This window comes from Colias croceus, chromosome 28 (genome assembly GCF_905220415.1).
Source record: "Colias croceus chromosome 28, ilColCroc2.1".
NCBI lineage: Eukaryota > Metazoa > Arthropoda > Insecta > Lepidoptera > Pieridae > Colias > Colias croceus.
The window spans coordinates 4,509,648-4,529,528 of NC_059564.1; the positions used below are offsets into that span (position 1 = coordinate 4,509,648).

At 31.7% G+C, this 19,881-nt stretch overlaps 1 protein-coding gene across 1 annotated transcript; it reads left to right on the forward strand.

Annotated features, from left to right (window-relative positions):
- The first annotated feature begins 7,657 nt into the window (after nt 1-7,657).
- On the forward strand, nt 7,658-12,814 carry LOC123704113 (aldo-keto reductase AKR2E4-like). Its single transcript, XM_045652402.1, has 7 exons — nt 7,658-7,693; nt 9,172-9,255; nt 9,958-10,140; nt 10,417-10,533; nt 11,172-11,339; nt 11,799-11,999; nt 12,474-12,814. Exons 1-7 carry the CDS (start codon nt 7,685-7,687, stop codon nt 12,732-12,734), a joined length of 1,023 nt encoding a protein of 340 aa, XP_045508358.1. The 5' UTR covers nt 7,658-7,684; the 3' UTR covers nt 12,735-12,814.
- The last annotated feature ends 7,067 nt before the right edge of the window (nt 12,815-19,881 follow it).

Sequence of the window (19,881 nt, forward strand, 5' to 3'; positions counted from 1 at the left end):
GGTCCAGTAGTATATAAGCCTATTCATAACAATCAAACAAACAAAGTTTTCCTCTATAATATAACTAGCTTACCGCCCGCGGCTTCGCCCGCTTTCTCTACAACGATTTGAGATTTAAACTATCCTATCTCTCAAGTTGGATCGAACTGCTCATGGTGTTTATTACAATCGGTTAAGTGGTTTAGGAGTCCATTGAGGACAAACATTGTGACACGAGATTTATATATATCTATTAAGATATTATTAGCGTAGAAGTGTAGAATGTAGATATAGGTACCTATTTGTAATACCTAATACAGATTTCTACAAGTATTTCTCATAGGTATATAATATATATGTTTAGAATTGTTATTGTGTGTACAAAAGTATGGTCAAAACTTATAATAATTTATACAAATAAGAAAAGTAATTATTTTACTAGATTAGCTTAGCTAAAATATACTACCTAACTAGGTAACTAAGTAATAATATAATAGTTTTAAATCTTAACCCCTTACCGCATACAGAGCCATATATGGACGACGAAGTTTATGAATTTTTTATAGGCTAACTATAAACAATATCTAAAAAAACTACCTTACATCTTAAACAGCATTTCATCGAGAATTGGAATGTAATTAATTTATACAGTGTAAATATTATCCATCAGATATATTATAGATTTAGTCTAGCGCGTGCGACGGTTTGGGTGCGCGGAAAAAACCGTGATTTTCAAATTAAGATTTCAATATCAAAAAGGTGAGTAAAGCCATGAAAAAAAATATTTCTTCATTCTTTAGTCTTTCTAAAATAAGGTAAAACATTTGGTTAGGTTGTTTTTTTGCTTTAATCATGTTTTTTTGTACTTTTCCAAATCTGTCATATTTGGCTTCGTATGCATTCCGTCCAAAATATATTATGTCATATGTGGCTGGGTATGCATTCAAGCACAGCATTCAAGGATACTTTCACTGATTGTTCCAGTATCAATCCTAGACACTTTTATCTCACTATGCTAAGCATGTAAATATTATATCATCATCAATAAATACAGACTCATGCTATATGCCACTGTATGATTTTTAATTAGCCGTTTCAGAGCAAATGCGAAAGTCAGGGAAAGCTCTTATTACCAAAAGACGTGGTCGTCTCTCAAAAACTTAGAAACATCGGCATCTCTGGAGTCTCCTCAGTATTTCTGACTCGCCAATTACCGCAAAAAAGCTACGAAAAACTCCTGCAGGACTTCTAGATTTTCACTTTGATTCTGTACGGTCTGATGGGATTAGTCATTACCGAATTTGGAAGAAGAACGCCCGTCAGCTATGCCTATATTGTTCCAATTTCGTTCCTTCACGTTATGTGAAAAATATAACGTGTTTTTATGTTATAATGACAAACGTAATTGTTTTAAGCAATTTCACGAAGTATAAGTTGGCTGTGATTCTGGGTGTTATTTAGGTATCCATATAAAGTACTAACATTTCGCCCGCGGCCTCGCCCGCGTTTTCAAAGAAAACCCCGCATAGTTCCCGTTCCCGTGGGATTTTCGGGATAAAACCTATCCTATGTGTTAGTCCAAGTTACCCTCTATATTATGTGTGCTAAATTTCATAGAAGTCGGTTCAGTAGTATTTGCGTGAAACAGTAACAAACAAACACATACACATACATCCACCCTCACAAACTTTCGAATTTATAATATAAGTAGGATAGGATTTATGTAAAGTATATGTAGCATATCAGTTGACTAAGCATTCAGGATACAAGCTTAAGTTTAGTTTGGGGCTTAGCAACCGTGTGTGTGAAATTAATCCGGAATATGTTTTTATTTTATTAATTAGTTACTTTTTTCTAATTGCATACGAAGCCATATATGACAGAAAAAATACAACAAACACTGCATACGAGTCCATATATGGCGCCGTTATATATTTTCTATAATATAAGTAAATAATTTTTTTTCTCAATTTGATCTCATAATGTAAGGTCTAATAAACACTTTTTTGCAAAAAAATAATTTTTATTTCATCTCCTTAATAATTCATGCAATAAGGGGTTAAATGTAAACGAGGCATAGATCACCTTACAGCGAAAACATTTAAAAAGTCAAATACCTAAAAGGAGACTGACTTGAAGATTTTTTTAATTAAACTTTATTACGAGTCACTTTTACCTACTTGTTGTCATTGTTACGCAAATTGCGTTCAAAAACTACGTTTGTATCTGAAAATTTTATAAAACTAGCTGTGCCACTCGGTTTTACTTCCAGACGAACCCGCGGGCAAAATCAAGTTTTTCTATAGTTCATGTGAGGTATTAAAAACAGTTTGCAACCTATTTTACACAAAAAGTTTCATAAAAATTGGTCAAGCCGTTTCCAAGGAATAACTTACCACAATGTCTTGATATGAGAATTTGATGAAGCCATAGATAAGTAGATGCTATTTTAATTTTTAGTATGCAGGTTAATAAATGTATTGAAAAATAAACGTTGTTTTATTTAAAACCAACTACATTATTAAACAAGGGTAAAAGTAGTTAGGTACCTACCTATAGTTTTTTAAAGAATACAGAAAAATTGCTCAGAAGTGTCAGAGGAACCGATATTGACGATATTTCCCCTGCCAGGGGAAATATCGTCTGCTGCTGCTGCTGATTTTTTAAACAATAACATAAACATATTAGAAAAAAATTGAATATATACCTAGGTATTTTTATAAAATCATATACCTAGGCACCTACCTACCTAGGTAACTCATAATATTAAAAGTCCTAATAAAAAGGAAGCTTTTGAGGTTTTTATGGAATAAATAAATTCATAAACACTTTAAGTCTAATTGCATAAAAGTACATACCTAGGTAGTTATTAATAACATAATTCGTAATGGAAATCATAATCATAAATAAAATTCATAATAGCTTATTCAATACTTACAAATCACAAGCATGTAAATACACATTACAAAAACCTCCTTTTCTTCTTGTTATCAAGAAATAATTACATAGTGATTAATCTAACTACAATCTGTAAAAAGTACAATCAATACATTATCACATTATTTCTGTTGCAACACGTTGTGTGGCGCCATCTAGCGGTGAGTAGAATACATTAAACAAGACTATTCGCAAAGATAAAAATAAAAATATTTTTTATGCAGAGATAGATCGTTCAGGTTTTTGTTAGCTTTTGAATAATTTTCAATTTTAAATAAACGTTAAATTAAGGAAAAGGAAAAGTTAATTTTTAAATTTACTAAATATCACAATAACAATTTCATAATTCAACATGATAAGAATACTTTAGTCTTTAAACCTTGAGGCTTGCCGCTCTGAATTAATGACAATAAAATATAGCAATATTGAATGATAATTTCATTAATTTTTATTTATTTACCGTAATTACTGCATAATCATTTTGTGTCTATATTTTTTAAGATAGTAAAAAAAATATTTTTTCATATTAGCGCCATCTAGTGATCAGTAGTTGGGCATTTTCACAAAAATGTACCCCCTCCTTGAAAAATATATTTTTTTTTATAGTATTATATTTTAAACTTTTTTTGGTCTCTTTAAAACGGAAATTCAATATACTTCAAGAAAACATATAATATGATGGGTTTAAAATGAGAAAACTGTAAAAATAATAGGACACAATGGAAAGTCTCGCAATTTTATATCAGTTGTGTGACTATATTCAGTAGCTGGAAAAACAGTGCAAAATATAAGAATTTTTAGATATTGTTTATTTATTAACTTAAAATCGTTATTTTGTATATTTTAAACACTCACTATTCCCAACTTTTGGATCTAAGCTAATTAAAAAAAACAATAGTATATTCAGTATTGTGACTCTGGTACTTTAACTGTCATTATTATCTTTACATTTATAATGTTAGATACTTTTTTAGATAAAAGCCAACAAATATTACACTTATGTATTATTCTCCATTAAAGAGACTGATTTGAAGGGCATTAAATGTAATATCTACTGAAATATTTAAAAAATTCAGCTCCGTAATATAGGGACAGTCACACAACCGAATACCCAAAAAGGGAAAGGGTGCGTTTACATGGCGAAAAAAAAGTACGCAGGCACACATAATAAATATAATTATAAACTTAACTTAACTTCAAACTAAATTATCACAATCAGTTCGGGCTTAAGCCATCACATTATTATTATTTATCTAAAGGATAAATTACTATCAAGATTCAAGAATAAGAAGTCTCTTTTATGTTTTATATTGGCACTAATCAAATTAATCAGTCGATAATCAGTCTTCGTGATTCGTTTATAATATTAACCTTAAATAATCTCAATCACCATATTGGATAAAAAATCTTGTTTCAGTGGACGCTGCAAACACGAAGGTTAATCTGTAAATAAAAAAAACCAATGAAAAATATCGTGAAAAAAATTAATTTTTGTTCCCATATTATCTTTAGTACTTACTTATACAAGGCACATTGTCTAGATTCTTAGTTCTGCTGGCTTATTTTGTTTCTTTTTCTGCATAATGCTTCTTTTTTTTCTTCAAAAAAAAATTTTACTTCCTCATGCAAAATGATCAATCAGCTGTTGCGATTTGTATGAGGAAATAATTTTTATTTTTGAAATCTACTTTTTGCCGTAGTTTCCTACTCAGTCAAAAATGTCTTGGAAAAATATTTTTATAGCTCAAGAAAATCGCCATGTAAACATTGCTTTATGTGTTCAGGCATGTTGTGACTTTTCGTTCAGCGTATATGTGACCGCCCAAATAGTCACACAGCGGAAGTCACATTTGATAATCCTCTAGTAATAAAAACGGTTTAAAATATAACCACAACACTTATATTCATCAAAACTTTTGATCAACTTACATATAAAAACATTTAAAACAAAATTAACTAAATACTACAAGATAAATAGATAGAAATAAGCCAAAATATGGTCACATACCTGAATGAAGAATTTGGTCCCTGCGGCTTGCAAACACGCGTGCACTCCTTCTAAGCAGTTTTTTGACCCTGAGGGCTTCTAACCTGATAAGTTGCATAGCAGTAGCTATGGTGTTGACAGTAATGCAAAAATATTTGAACCACAGTAATTTTCTTTTTAGAAAATCGGTGACACAACTGAATGTTCCGGGAAGGACAATTTTTTTGATTTTATTTTTTATTTTTTTATCTTTTATTTTGTTATATAAGGTTATTATATTTTAACTATTATCACAGTAACTTATTATCCTGGACCAAATAAAACCTTAAAAGATGGTACCTTTCTTACAAAAAAGTTAAGAAATAATTTAATAAACGCGTAAAAGTAAGCAGGGGACAGCGTAAAATTACCCTTTTTTCAATTGTTATTTATGATTAACTTAGCTTTATTTTAGATTTTGTCATAGTTTTTGTTAAAAAAACAAAATATTGTATACGTATAATCACTTTGATAACATATATAAATAATTCTGGCAACTACTTCATTATATAGAATTTAATGAATTCGAGGGACAGTTGAAAATCAGGGGGGTATACATTTTTGTGAAAATGCCCAGTTATATTGAGAATTTAGCTATAGAAAATATTTAAATTAAAATATTTTTAATATTAGCGCCATCTAGTGATCAGTAGTATTATTGAATAAGAGAAAATAGAAATAAACTTTTTAATGTTAGCGCCATCTAGTGGCATTTAGTGGCAAGTAGTGATATTAAGTGTTTTATATAAGCGCCATCTATATTTTGCATCATATAACTACAAAGTTTTATAATATAAACTTTGATGCTAGTGTCGCTACTGAATCAGAGATGGCGCTTTAATCAACTTTATTTTAAATACGTTACTCACGACTTTAGTTTCTATTGTACATTTAATCTCTATAAATTAGAACGCTTACCGAAAGTATACTTGTAGTCAGTTATAGGAAATAGGAATGTCATTTGTAATTATGTAATACTTAAAGAGGTCCACGATAAATTATCGTGTGTTCGGTTTAACACAGATGATGTTGATTTAAATAAAAAAATGTTATAATATTTTACTACAGTTTTACATCATGGGTACCTCTATAGTTACTTACCAAATTTCATCAAATATATCTTTTTTCCTCTCATCTTTACAAAGTTCTACAATTTTATTATTTGAGTATTTAAATAATGCTTAATCAACTTCAGTGGATTTTACGTGAGTCAGAAAACAGTCATCCGTACAATCACACATTCATACAAATTTTAATAATATTTGTGGGTAGGTTTTAGGTAGTAAAAATGAAATAAAACTCCATATTATTTATAATCATATTTATTAAAACACAACTTTAATGTAATTCCATCATTAATTGAAAATTTATTTTTCAAGTTAAATCTTAATATATATAAACCTCGTGTCACAATGTTTGTCCTCAATGGACTCCTAAACCACTTAACCGATTATAATAAAATTCGCACACCATGTGCAGTTCGATCCAACTTGAGAGATAGGATAGGTAGTTTAAATCTCAAATCGTTTTAGAGAAAGCGGGCGAAGCCGCGGGCGGTAAGCTAGTACATATATATATTTGCATGTAAAAAATACAAACACTATTTAGCGCAGAACATAAATAATTACCTTCAACAATAGATTTTATTAAAAATATATCATCATCAATGTTTAAAAGCATTATGTGAAGAGCCACAGTATAATATTTTATACTTTATAGTACCATATTACCAATATTACACAATTTTTGAAGTGAAACTTCTTTACGCGCGTTGAGAGTATTATAATAAGGTCGTGTCATGGCAATACCGTCACGTCATTGAGTAAGGCGACGATTTTGGTATTTTTGAAGCTCACCAAAGAAGTTTCACTTCTGACAAGTGTGCTCGGACACACATGCTCTTTTTAGATTATTACATCATTAATTCTGAAAAATTCAATTGTCTTATTAGGTAGTAGGTACCACACGGTGTATGAAATACTTACACCCTGGTGACAGACAAACAACAATCCATACTAATATTATAAATGCGAAAGTAACTCTGTCTGTCTGTCTGTTACTCAATCACGCCTAAACTACTGAACCAATTTCCATGAAATTTGGTATCTATGGGGATATTTTGATACCCGAGAAAGGACATAGGCTATATTTTATTGCGAAATATGTACCACGGGCGAAGCCGGGGCGAACCACTAGTATTAAATATTAACGTAGGTATCCATAAATTCCTGTAAACTTTAACATTGTAATGTAGTGTGTATTGTATGTTAGTAGGATAGTAAGATAAACTAAATAACAGCGAGTTTATTTTTTTAATTAAATAATTTAATTCAAAACAATTGTAATAATAGTAGTTACCAAGTTGTGAAGGCAAAATTAAAGAATTTTATTTAGTACTAGCTTTCCGCCCGCGGCTTCGCCCGCGTTTTCAAAGAAAAACCCGCATAGTTCCCGTTCCCGTGGGATTTCCGGGATAAAACCTAGCCTATGTTACTCGTGGATAATGTAGCTTTCGAATGGTGAAAGAATTTTTAAAATCGGTCCAGTAGTTTATGAGCCTATTCATTACAATCAAACAAACAAACAAAGCTTTCCTCTATATAATATTAGTGTAGATTTAAATTTATAAGGAGCCCTAAACCGCTACATCTGCACATAATATAATCTTTGACGACATTTCGATTGAAACAAATGAAATAAATCAGTTGTTAAACATTTACCGTGCAGGAAAGACGTGTTACAATGTCGAAGGTCAGATTGTTTTTGTATTGATAAATAATATATTATTAGCAAATATTATCTCTATTTACTTTAATAGATAGTATCACTGTATTATGTAATTAATTAGTTCACGTTGTTATATTTAATTTTAATCATATTTGATAAACCGGCCGGATTTTATTATTTTTGTAGTAAATGTAGTAAACTATTGAGTTGGTGTACCTAGTCTAAAATAATATCAATAAGAAGACTAGATATTACATATCCTTCCTATTATCCTATTCTACTCCTACTAATCTATAATAATATAAAATATTATAAAGCTGAAGAGTTTGTTTGTTTGTTTGAACGCGCTAATCTCGGGAACTACTGGTCCGATTGGAAAAATTATTTCGGTGTTAGATAGCCCATTTATCGAGGAAGGTTATAGGTAGGTTATCATCACGCTACGACCAACAGGGGTGGAGCCATCGGGGGTGAAACCGCGTGGAGCAGCTAGTAGATAATATAAATGCGAAAGTTTGTGTGGATGGATGTATGTGTATGTATGTATGTTTGCTTCTCTTTCATGCAAATAGTATTACTGAACCGATTACTATGTAATTGTAACTTGGATTAACACATACTAGGATAGGTTTTATTTTATCCCGGAAATCCCACGTAACGGGAACTATGCGGGTTTTTCTTTGAAATCGCGGGCGAAGCTACGGGCGGAGCTAGTTCAATAATAAGCATTGGAGATAATAAGATAATTTAAATCGATATTTTTAGATAGAATACAAATTAAATACTTAAACGTAATCTATACATAATATAATAAATCTGTAGAAGGGTCAATTCTGTACATTGGAAATATTGAAAAAATAAATAGCAGGGGGTGTTACTGGATCGATACCAAACCTAAATATGTGATTAAAAGAATTTTTGTCTGTCTGTCTGTCTGTCTGTCTGTATGTTCAGGCATCACGTGAAAACTAACGGTTCGATTTCGATGAAACTTGGTATAATTATACCTTATTATCCTGGGCATAAAATAGGATACTTTTTATCCTGGAAAAATACGTAGAAAAAAATAAATTTTAATTTTAAAGCTAGTTTCAAATAAAAATGTATATATACCTAACTCAAGGTTATTTTTTAATACTTACCATTTTTTATGGTTTGCACGACTTCCTTTATCAAGGATCATGTTTATTTTCAAACACGTTGAACTAAATTATTAAAGGCAGTATTAATTAGCAATTTTGAAAATAAATTGCCAAAATGTCGATTTGAAGAATGAAGTAACAATTTTTTATTTTTAGTATGTTCGATTCCCGGTCGAAACAAGTGAATTTTCGGACACCTTTGAATGCAGTTCTATTTCTTTTTAAAAATAAAGGAATGCTTCCTTTCAGAAAAATTTGCTATCTTCAGTATTTCAATTACTTTCCCTCCAGTGCTCATCGAAAATTTCCATACTGTATAGGAATACATATAAATATTAGCAATTTTTTTTTTAATTTCAGGTGAAGATTCCAAACTTCAAGCTGAACAATGGTATGGAGATGCCCGCACTTGGCTACGGAACTTGGCTGGGTTTAAATAAGGAGGTAATTCTTCATTTATCTATGTTTTAGCTATAGTTTACTAGTTTTCTGCCCGTGGCTTCGCTCGCTTTGTCTGAAACATCACAAAATATAATATACCAACCTTCTCATATTATAATTATTCATAATCTACGAATGCAAATTCATGGCAAGTGTAAAAAAGACGTGTGGCACTCGGGGACTGCCGCGGTAAAGCTATTGCATGCTATACCAGATGCCTTCAAGCCACACCTCCGCCCGTCGGAGTGGGGAGCGTGAGGTTTTTTCGTTACGGAATTTTGGGATTCGGTCCCCGCGCTCAAGGCCCGAGATAGAAGCTATGCAATAGCTGGATCGTGTCCATAAACCTGCATTCTAAATTCATGAAAATCGTTGAAGCCGTTTCCGAGTTTCAGAATAAATAATAAATACAAAAATAAGTTGTATCCAAATGCCTTTCTTTTATAGTTTAGTTTTAAAGAATGCAAAACTCGATCTATCAAAAAATATAAACTGTGTATTTTAAAATTATATAATACTAGCTAACCGCCCGCGGCTTTGTCTAAAACCTAATAAATTATATACTAAAACCTTCCTCTTGGATCACTCTATCTATTAAAAAAATCGCATCAAAATCCGTTGCGTAGTTTTAAAGATTTAAGCATACAAAGGGACATAGGGACAAAGAAAGCGACTTTGTTTTATACTATGTATTGATTTTTTCAGATGGAACTGCGCATAGAATACGCCCCGCAGCTTGTCGAGGCAGTGTTGTACGCTATCGACATCGGCTATCGACACTTCGATACGGCACATCTCTATCGTGTAGAACCTGAGTTGGGTTACGCGGTTAGAAAGAAGATAGAGGAAGGTGTTGTTAAACGGGAGGATATTTTTATTACTACTAAGGTTTGTTTTTATAATTATTAATAAACTAATATTATAATGCTGAAGAGTTTGTTTGTTTGTTTGAACGCGCTAATCTCGAGAACCACTGGTCCAATTCTCAAATTTCCATGGGTTAGTAAGAAAGTGCGCGCACATAGCGACACAACTCCCCATAGAGTTGATGGGAGAGACTAATTAGTTGCGGAGACAAAAGTTGCTCTTGCGCGCTAGCTCTAATTAAATAAATAAATATTGAATTGAGCGCCAAAAAAGTGACATTGACATTATAATTTTCAGGTATGGCAACACAACCACCGCCCAGCAGATATCGAAGCGTCGGTTCGCGCGTCCTTGAAACGGATGGGTCTGGATTATGTCGACCAAGTGTTGATACACTGGCCTATGTCTATATCTGTGAGTTTTGTTTGTTCGTGTGTAGGGCCGGAACGGATGGATTAATTTTTGCAAGTTCTTTATTATTGCTCTTTTGCAATAATTATGTACTTCCAAATAAAATACGAGAAAATATTTACATGAAGGATTATTAATTATTATCCCTCTTTATTAAACTGCACCGTTTAACTAACGGCCTGAATAATATCTAGCCGTATCGTATCAATTAAATTTTAATGTCTGATTTATTTTAATTCAAGGCTGTACAGAATACTTACATTCACTTTGTATAGAATATACGTTAGTTATGTTCATATTTTCCTTTACCTCAGCAGTCAGCTAGCCTGGAAGAGATCGCTAATAAGCGATAGGGTGGCCTTTTTCACTACATTAATCTTTCTTTTAATAATTACTAGCTTACCGCCCGTGGCTTCACCCGCTTGATCTAAAACCTAATAAATTATATCTAAAACCTTCCTGTTAAATCACTCTATCTATTTAAAAAAACCGCATCAAAATCCGTTGCATAGTTTTAAAGATTTAAGCATACAAAGGGACATAGGGACAGAGAAAGTGACTTTGTTTTATACTATGTAGTGTAGTGATTATATTTTCAACTCGTATGATACAATATATCAAATTTTATTACAATATTCCAGCAAGATGGCGTCGACGAGAAGATAGATTATCTAGACACATACCGCGGTCTAGAAACAGTTCTAGACAAAGGTCTAACCAGATCCATCGGTGTGTCTAACTTTAATCTGGAACAGATGAAGAGATTGCTAGCGAATTGTACAGTTAAACCTGTTGTTAACCAAATTGAGGTAAGATATTATTATTGACTAGCTGTGCTCTGCGGTTTTACCCGCAGTGCACCGCTCCTGTTCGTCTTACGTGATGATATATAGCCTATAGCCTTCCTCGATAAATGGGCTATCTAACACCAAGAGAATTTTTCAAATCGGACCCTGCTGGTCCGAAGTTGTGAGCAAAAAATATGTTTAAAAGAACATAAAAATATATTAATTTAAAATGATCTTTTGAAGTGAAACTTCTTTATCGGGCATGGAAAAAAAAATGCGTAACATTTTTCGTTACCCGTGACATTTTTCCGTTACGCGCCATCTTTTTCTTATCCCTACCACGCATGATCGACGTATTTCTGTAAAGTTGCATATAGTAAATTATTTTTAGAAAAATAAGGTAATAAAGAAGTTTCACTTCTTACGTGTGTACACTAGTACACGCATACATATTTTTCTTAATATTTTCTCTCATTTCAGGTAAACCTAACCCTGTACCAAACCGAATTAATCAACTACTGCCAATCCCAAGACGTTCTAGTGGTGTCCTTTTCATCATTCGGGTCTATGACCAATAAGATAAAGGATACAGCGCCAGAGCCAAGGTTGGATAGTCCAACTCTTGTGTCTATGGCCAAGAAGTATGGAAAAACTGTGCCGCAAGTTGTGTTGAGGTTTTTGGTAAGTTTATGAAAGAAAAATGTTAAAAGTTAATATATTATTAGGTATATGTGGTAACATTGTGTGGAGGTTTTTGGTAATTTAATTATAGAAATAAATAAATTTTAAAATAGTTTTTATATGGTTATGTCGCGAATAAAATCGCGAGAGAAACTAGTATAGGTTACTTATTCATAATTGTTTATTTTTGCTGTCATAGAAAGCATTAACAACGCCATCTAGTGCTTAAAGAAGCAAAACTTCCAAAATTGAATTAGTTCTGAGAAAAATTCGTAACCAAAAAAAAAAACATTTTTCAATGTTGTGTGTTTCAAATCAGTCAATTATAGACTACAGGCCCGTGTTGAAAAAATTATGGGCCATTTGACCCACCAGGTGACCTATCGTACCTATCGTATGCGTACACGCACACATTTTTTTATTTTTTATTTATCGTTTCTATCAAAATATCCTTAATAAAACTTTCTTTTTCAGTACCAAAAAGGGCTAGCAACCATCCCTAAATCGATAACCAAAAGTCGTATTTTAGAGAACGCCTCCATTTTCGACTTCGAAATTGACAACACCGATGTTGCTACACTAGAAAAATACAATTGTGGTTATCGTTCAGAAACACCTATTTTCTGGCAAAATTATACAAATTATCCTTTTGATAAAGTAAAGGACGCACCTCCTATGGAAATTCCCTTGTCTCTGCGTAAATGGAAAAATGGCGCGAATCTTGACATCGATTAGTAATCTATGGTTAGAAAAGGGCGGGAATTTTGAATTTTGTGTTCTGTGGATTGTTTTATGAATAAAATATTTTAAGCTTGCGTGTGTTTGTTTTATTGTTTATTCTATCAAAAAGATACCTTTAAAAATAACTGACTTTACATTATGATCAATCAGCATACAATATAATTTATAGACATTTTATTTAGATTTATTTTTCTGAACATTACGTTCTGTGGTTTAGAATGTTAGTTATAGGGCAAAGACTCATAATCACAACACAAAACATACTTACTATACACATTTTGGCTTACCTATGAATAAGAATGTAACAAATTAGAACATTGTGTTTTTAATTTTTATTACGTAGAAAGTAATTAATTAACAATTAAAGTAAGTATAATTGATTTAGGCTTAAAAAATGCTCTCTATTTTGTAAAAATATTAAATTAGAAAAGGCAATATTTAGTATTTTTTAGAGGAAGTAGGTAATCTCTGTAATCAATTACAAAAATATCTGGGGAAATTTCACTATATTATATCTGAGAGTCAAAGGTTATAACTATATACCTTATATAACTTATAACCTTTTATTTGTGATTAATGTACCTAGGTACTATAGCCAACATACACAATATGTACCTACTATAGCGAATTAACAATATTGTCAGAATTAAAAATACTTAGGTATAATTAGGTAGAACTACGACTACATACTTATCATTTTAGAGTTTCGATAAAATGATAATTTAATTTAATTAACTAAAATGAATCCTACTGTGTACTTACCTAATATTAATAAATGCGAAAGTTTGTGAGGATGCGTTGTGTTTGTTTGTTACTCTTTCGCACAAATACTATTGAAACGATTACAATGAAATTTAGCACACATATAGAGGGTAACTTGGATTAACACAAAGGATAGGTTCCCGGAAATCCCACGGAAACGGGAACTATGCGGGCTTTTCTTTGAAAACGCGGGCGAAGCTGTGGGCGGAGAGCTAGTGATTTCATAAAACTCTATTTTTATTTGTTTCCTTCAGTTTGCTGCGGTTTTTTTAATAGATAGAGTGATTCAAGAGGAAGGTTTTAGTATATAATTTATTAGGTTTTAGATAAAGCGGGCGATGCCGCGTGCGGTAAGCTAGTTATTAAATAAAGAAATAAATAAAGTGCCTAACTATGCTAAGTCTAGAAAATGCTGCTTAAAAAGTTAAAACCTTTCAAAAATCAAAATACAAACCTATGTGAATAAACGCAAATAACTCGTTTCACACGGTCAATCACGTCTTTTTTACAATTATATTTTCTAATTTAAATACTTAGAATGTATTCATGCAATTAAATTTTTTATGTATAAAAAATATTTGGTAAAGCTGCGTCCACACAGAGGCGAAAGTTTGACAATTGGATTGAATGGAAAATAAGGAGTTGTGCATAATTTGTAGCTTATTCTCTTAGTCTAAAATCCTATAATTATACATAAAATTTTAGGTTTTAGCAAAACAACTATGAATTTCAGGGGAAGCTCTGGACGGATTTTGAAACTACTGTAATATCACTAACTAAATAGTATAAAACAAAGTCGCTTTCATTGTCCCTATATCCCTATGTATGCTTAATTCTTTATAACTAAGTATACAACGTATTAGCTGCGGTTTTTTTAATAGATAGAGTGATTATCGAGGATCATAAAGCTGAAAAGTTTTTTTTGTTTGAACGCGCTGATCTCAGGAACTACTGATCCGTTTTTAAAAATTCTTTCGGTGTTAGATAGCCCATGTATCGAGGAAGGCTATAATATATCATCACCCTAAGACCAACAGGAGCGGATTACTGCAAATAAAACCGCAGGGCACAGCTATTATATTATAATTTATCCCACCAAAAACATAAATGTAAAAATTGGAGCCGAGTTCAATCGTTGACTTAATTTGCCAAAAAAAGAAATGAGATCTAAATGTGTGCCAAGTTCTGCAGACAGTCCAGAAATTTATTTACAAAGATGTATTAAGTTCTTAGGTTGACTGAAAACTCAATTGTTTTATTTTCCCTTAGGGAACAATGTTTATTCCAAAATATAACTTTTTTAATTTGAATAATATAATTATTTTCACAAAGCAAACAACTAATGACCTATTGAACCCCATAATTTGATGAGGCTAGTTTTTAGAACCTCACAAAATATAAACAGTATGTAAAACTAGCCTCATCAAATTATGGGGTTCAATAGGTCATTAGTTGTTTGCTTTGTGAAAATAATTATATTATTCAAATTAAAAAAGTTATATTTTGGAATAAACATTGTTCTCTAAGGGAAAATAAAACAATTGAGTTTTCAGTCAACCTAAGAACTTAATACATCTTTGTAAATAAATTTCTGGACTGTCTGCAGAACTTGGCACACATTTAGATCTCATTTCTTTTTTTGGCAAATTAAGTCAACGATTGAACTCGGCTCCAATTTTTACATTTATGTTTTTGGTGGGATATCATTACTTTTTGTACAGAAAATTACTCTGCGAATTTGATTTACATTATAAATATTTATATACGATTTTTTTTTTCTTGCGGTTTCTCTGTATGGTTTGTTTAGTATTATTTTCTATATTTTCTTGTATGTTATGAATGTCAGCGCACATTGCCCCGTCATTATCTGCAATTTTTTAAACTCGTTTTCTGTTTAAAAGATTACATGATTTTCTAAACATCCAGCGTGAATTTGTACACACACTATTACCAAGATGCAAAGATCGTTGTAGAAGAATCGTCGCCTTACTCCATGACGTTACGGTATTGCCTTGACGCGATCTTGAAATTTTACTCTAAACGCGCCTAAAGATGTTTCACTCATATTAATATTACGCAAATTAAATCATTTCGACCTTCGACGAAGCCTTCTTCCATTACACCATTTATGGTAATTATTTTTGCATGCTTGTATTGGCTAAACATGTTTGTGCTTTATTAATATAATTGTATCACCATTGAATACCATGTTTAAAGCAAAATAAAGATTTTATTTATTTATTTATTTATTTACACTGAAATTAAAACTAATCTAAACACTCATAAATAAAGAATAAATAAATGTGAATTATATGTAAAATTATATATTATTTTCAACTGTATGAGCAATAAAGGCAATACCTATTTTTATTACATTTTTTTTTATTTTACGTCTAATAACAGTTTTGAATAAAGAAATCATGCAATCGAAGTAATCCGCCCTAGCGATACTAGCGCGAGTGAGTGTGATGTCAGAGGCGCTTCGAATCTACAGATATTTCGTCCTAAAATATGTAAACTTCAATAATCTATATCTCAGTCATTTATTGATGGATTTCAAAATTTTTTTCGGCCACTGATTAGTTTTGATCTATTTTTTAAGACTAGTAAGGTGAATATACTATTTTCTTTTTTTTTAAACTTTTCCATTTTTCCATACAAACAAAATTTATGTCATTGAAAAAAAAATTAAATACAAATAAATTCAGTATTTTCTGATTTTTTCCTTTGTACACTCACTATTACCTAGTTGATTACAAAATTTGAACTTTCTAGGTCATCTGGAAGTGGGTTAGGTTTTGTATATGTCTATAAGTCAGTCAGTCTTAAAAATTGCGATTTTTGGATATTAATATCTACGCAACTGTTTAATCTGTATTTATGAAATTTAAGGTTCTTGTTTATCTTGAGGTCCTCTTGATATGTACCAAATTTGGTTTATATAACTTAAATATTTTTCGAGTTATAAGGGGGTGAAAAGTGGCTCGAAATGGTTCGTGTAAATATACACACGGCTGCTGCTCGCCAGTTCTCTTCGCTTGAACTCGGCTTGACACGCTGCCGCGTGTCTAGATTGGGTTTACAAAGCAGGCGAAGCCGCGGATAGCGCTAGTAAGTTATACATCAGAATAACAAATTAACTGTAACTAATAATACTTGGTTTTGGCCGCGTATGAAATTGGGAGGGCTTATTCAATTTAACGCAAGTCAAAATCTCCGCGATCTATTACGATAGATCGCGGCTTGCGTTATCCTTTTACTATGAACAGCATAGGTCCACAGGAGAGCGCCGAGCAACATGTCCTCTCTCTGGAAAGGCTCGCTGCCGACTGATAGGGAAGTGAATAAATAATCGATTATTACTTTAATCGATTATTTTTTTTCCATTTTCGATTTTTTATAATCGATTTTATTAATGGTAAAAATCGATTTTTAATAAATCGATTATAAGAATTACACAGTTTACATCGATTTTTGTAAATAGTGCTATCTGTGCGATGGACGACAAATTATGACACTAAAGTTGACAGACTAAAAATATTAATGATATTTGATGGCAATTAAATTATTATAAAAAAAATGTGTGCGTGTACTAGTGTACTAGTGTACACACGTAAGAAGTGAAACTTCTTTATGACCTTATTTTTCAAAAAATAATTTACTATATTATGCAACTTTACTGAAATACATCGAATCACGCGTGGTAGGGATAAGAAAAAGATCGCGCGTAACGGAAAAATGTCATGCGTAACGAAAAAATGGTACACTACATTTTTTTCCAACCCCGATAAAGAAGTTTCACTTCAAAAAATTAATTTGTGATAAATTTTAAAATTTACACGTGACAGCTAACTTCAGTATTATGAAAAAATTGGTAAGTAAGTTTACTGAACAAGTCGATAAAAAATCAGCGCCATCTGTACTCCATGTATTTGTATATCTATATTCACAAATATATAGGTATATATATTATAAATGCATGGAGTGTTCTGGTACTGGTACATGGTCCGGTATTGGGGCTTTTACCTTACATCGAATAGGTTTTTTCGCATAAAAAGTCGAGGTGAAAAGAAAAATCGATTATTTTTTAAAAAAAAATCGATTTTTCACAAATCGATTTATTTCTAAACAAAAAAAATCGATTATTGAGTAATCGATTTTTCTGAATCGAGGTCACATCCCTACCGACTGATTTTATTCGGGTCGCGCGCAGTGTTTTATTATAGTACTTTAAAAAAAATTGTAGAAAAATAATAGAGGTACCTTAGTTGATTTTTTAAATTTTATCTTATAAGTAAGACGTTCTTTTATTGCAATATATATAAATTATATTCAACTAAGTCAAATATCTTGGTGAAAATAATCATTTTGTCGACTATAATTTCTAAAAAAATTCACATTGTTCGGATTTTAATTTCGTAAGTTAGGAGTCCAAAATAAAAAAAATCTTTTAACTAACTATTTTAATAAGGATTTTTGCAGTTAGTTAAAAAAAAATGTGTGTTAGATCTGTCAGCAATTTCAGATATTTTTAGCTTCGAAATTGACACTAAAAGTGAAATCAAGTAATCATCGGCTCAGTTATCTTGATGGTATCATGGACCCAATAAATATCTAGAGGACTTATCATAGCCATAGTAAACAGCGTAATTCGTTTCTCAGTTCCCAATTTAGTCGATAGATGTCACTCGCAGTATCATTTGGCATTTTTTTATAATTGAATGGTTCTTGTCTCAACTAGATGTCGCTTCTAAAAAAAATCAATGTGCCAAATAGTATCTTGACGTAAAATATAATACGCAAAAAACGTAAACTATAACGTAAAATATAAAACGTAAAATATTATAAAGGCAAGAGGCGGCTCGTGACAAAATTGTACGGGTGTTCAATTATTGAACTAAAACAAAGAAAATACAGTAGCGTAGAAAATTCATAACAAAAAAAATGAGCACCACATTATAAATGTCTATTTAAACACTAAAAATTATAAAGTACAGGCCATTTCAAAACGAATTCAATGATTATCAATTAATAATTAGAAAATCCCCGAATTTGCTTTCGCGAGCGTATTTTTATTGTTTGTTTATAATATAGGAGTGGCAACTGGCAACGTCGCGCGCTTGTCGCGCGCAATTGCTGCTGTCATGCGATGCGGCAACATCGCGGTTTCGCGCAGGACCTCCGCAGGACTCATTGATATTCGTATTGGAGTTTAGGTATACGATAAATTTAATTTTAAATTAAAGATATATTAATTGTTAAATGAATGAGCACAACTTTATTATAATAATTATTTATGAGAGTTCACTGCCCCAGCGCTCCTTAGGATGAACCGCCTATTTTTTCACTTCGATCATCGCTGTTCGAGAGTGACTTCGTGACCACCATCATGGACCACGCTGCTATGAACTGTTTTTATCTAAGAATTACTCGAACAATTAGAGCATAAATTTCAACGTAAGACGTATAAGTGTCTGTAGCTGTATTGACTCAGTCTCGTACTTATAAACTGATGGACGCTGGTTCAAATCATCGCCGTACATCTAGATTTTTTTTTCTTTTCCCGTATTTTTTGCTCATATAAATATGTAATACTGTTTACAAGGGAATAATTAAGAAGAAAAAAGATATAGACATTTTTTTTAACAGAAAATAAAGAATATATTATATACACTACTCTGATCACTATGTCGAATGTTTGTAGTGGGTGTCGAAACCTTATTAAAGGTACTCACTTCCTTAGATGCTCCCTATGTTCTTTAGCGTATGACTTGCAGTGCGCTGGAACCAACGATAAGAGATTTTATGCCATGTTACCTGAAAAGAAGTCTTCTTGGAAATGTCCAGCATGTCTTAGCCAGCGACCCAAACTTGATAACACCAACACAGTCAGTCGCTTACGTCAGTGTGAAGCGTACGTGTTTGATCAAGCGGGTTACAAATTAAATTCAAATCTAATTGAAATAGTATATCTTGTTGGAAGTTTTTATTAGTGGTGCTTAAGTTATCAAAAACAATCTGATTTGTGGACGAATACGCGTTATACATCACGATTTATTATTAAAATTAACATTGGAAACTTTTTGCGTAAAAGTGATAAAAGTGGTTGACGGTATATTAAAAACAAAAGTTACAAAAAAACATTACCCTCCTTCTTTGGCAGTCGGGTAATTAACATTGTCATCTATCGTGACGATTTACCAGATACAATAAGAAACATAATTTCGTTGAAAATTACAAGACATTCGTAGCTCTGTACAAAGTGAACTGGACTTAGAACAGTTAGTAGGAAGATCGATCCTGACAGGGGTCATATTTAATCAGAAATTTATTACTATATTTTTTTTTTCTTAATTACTTAAATTTTCCAATCATTATG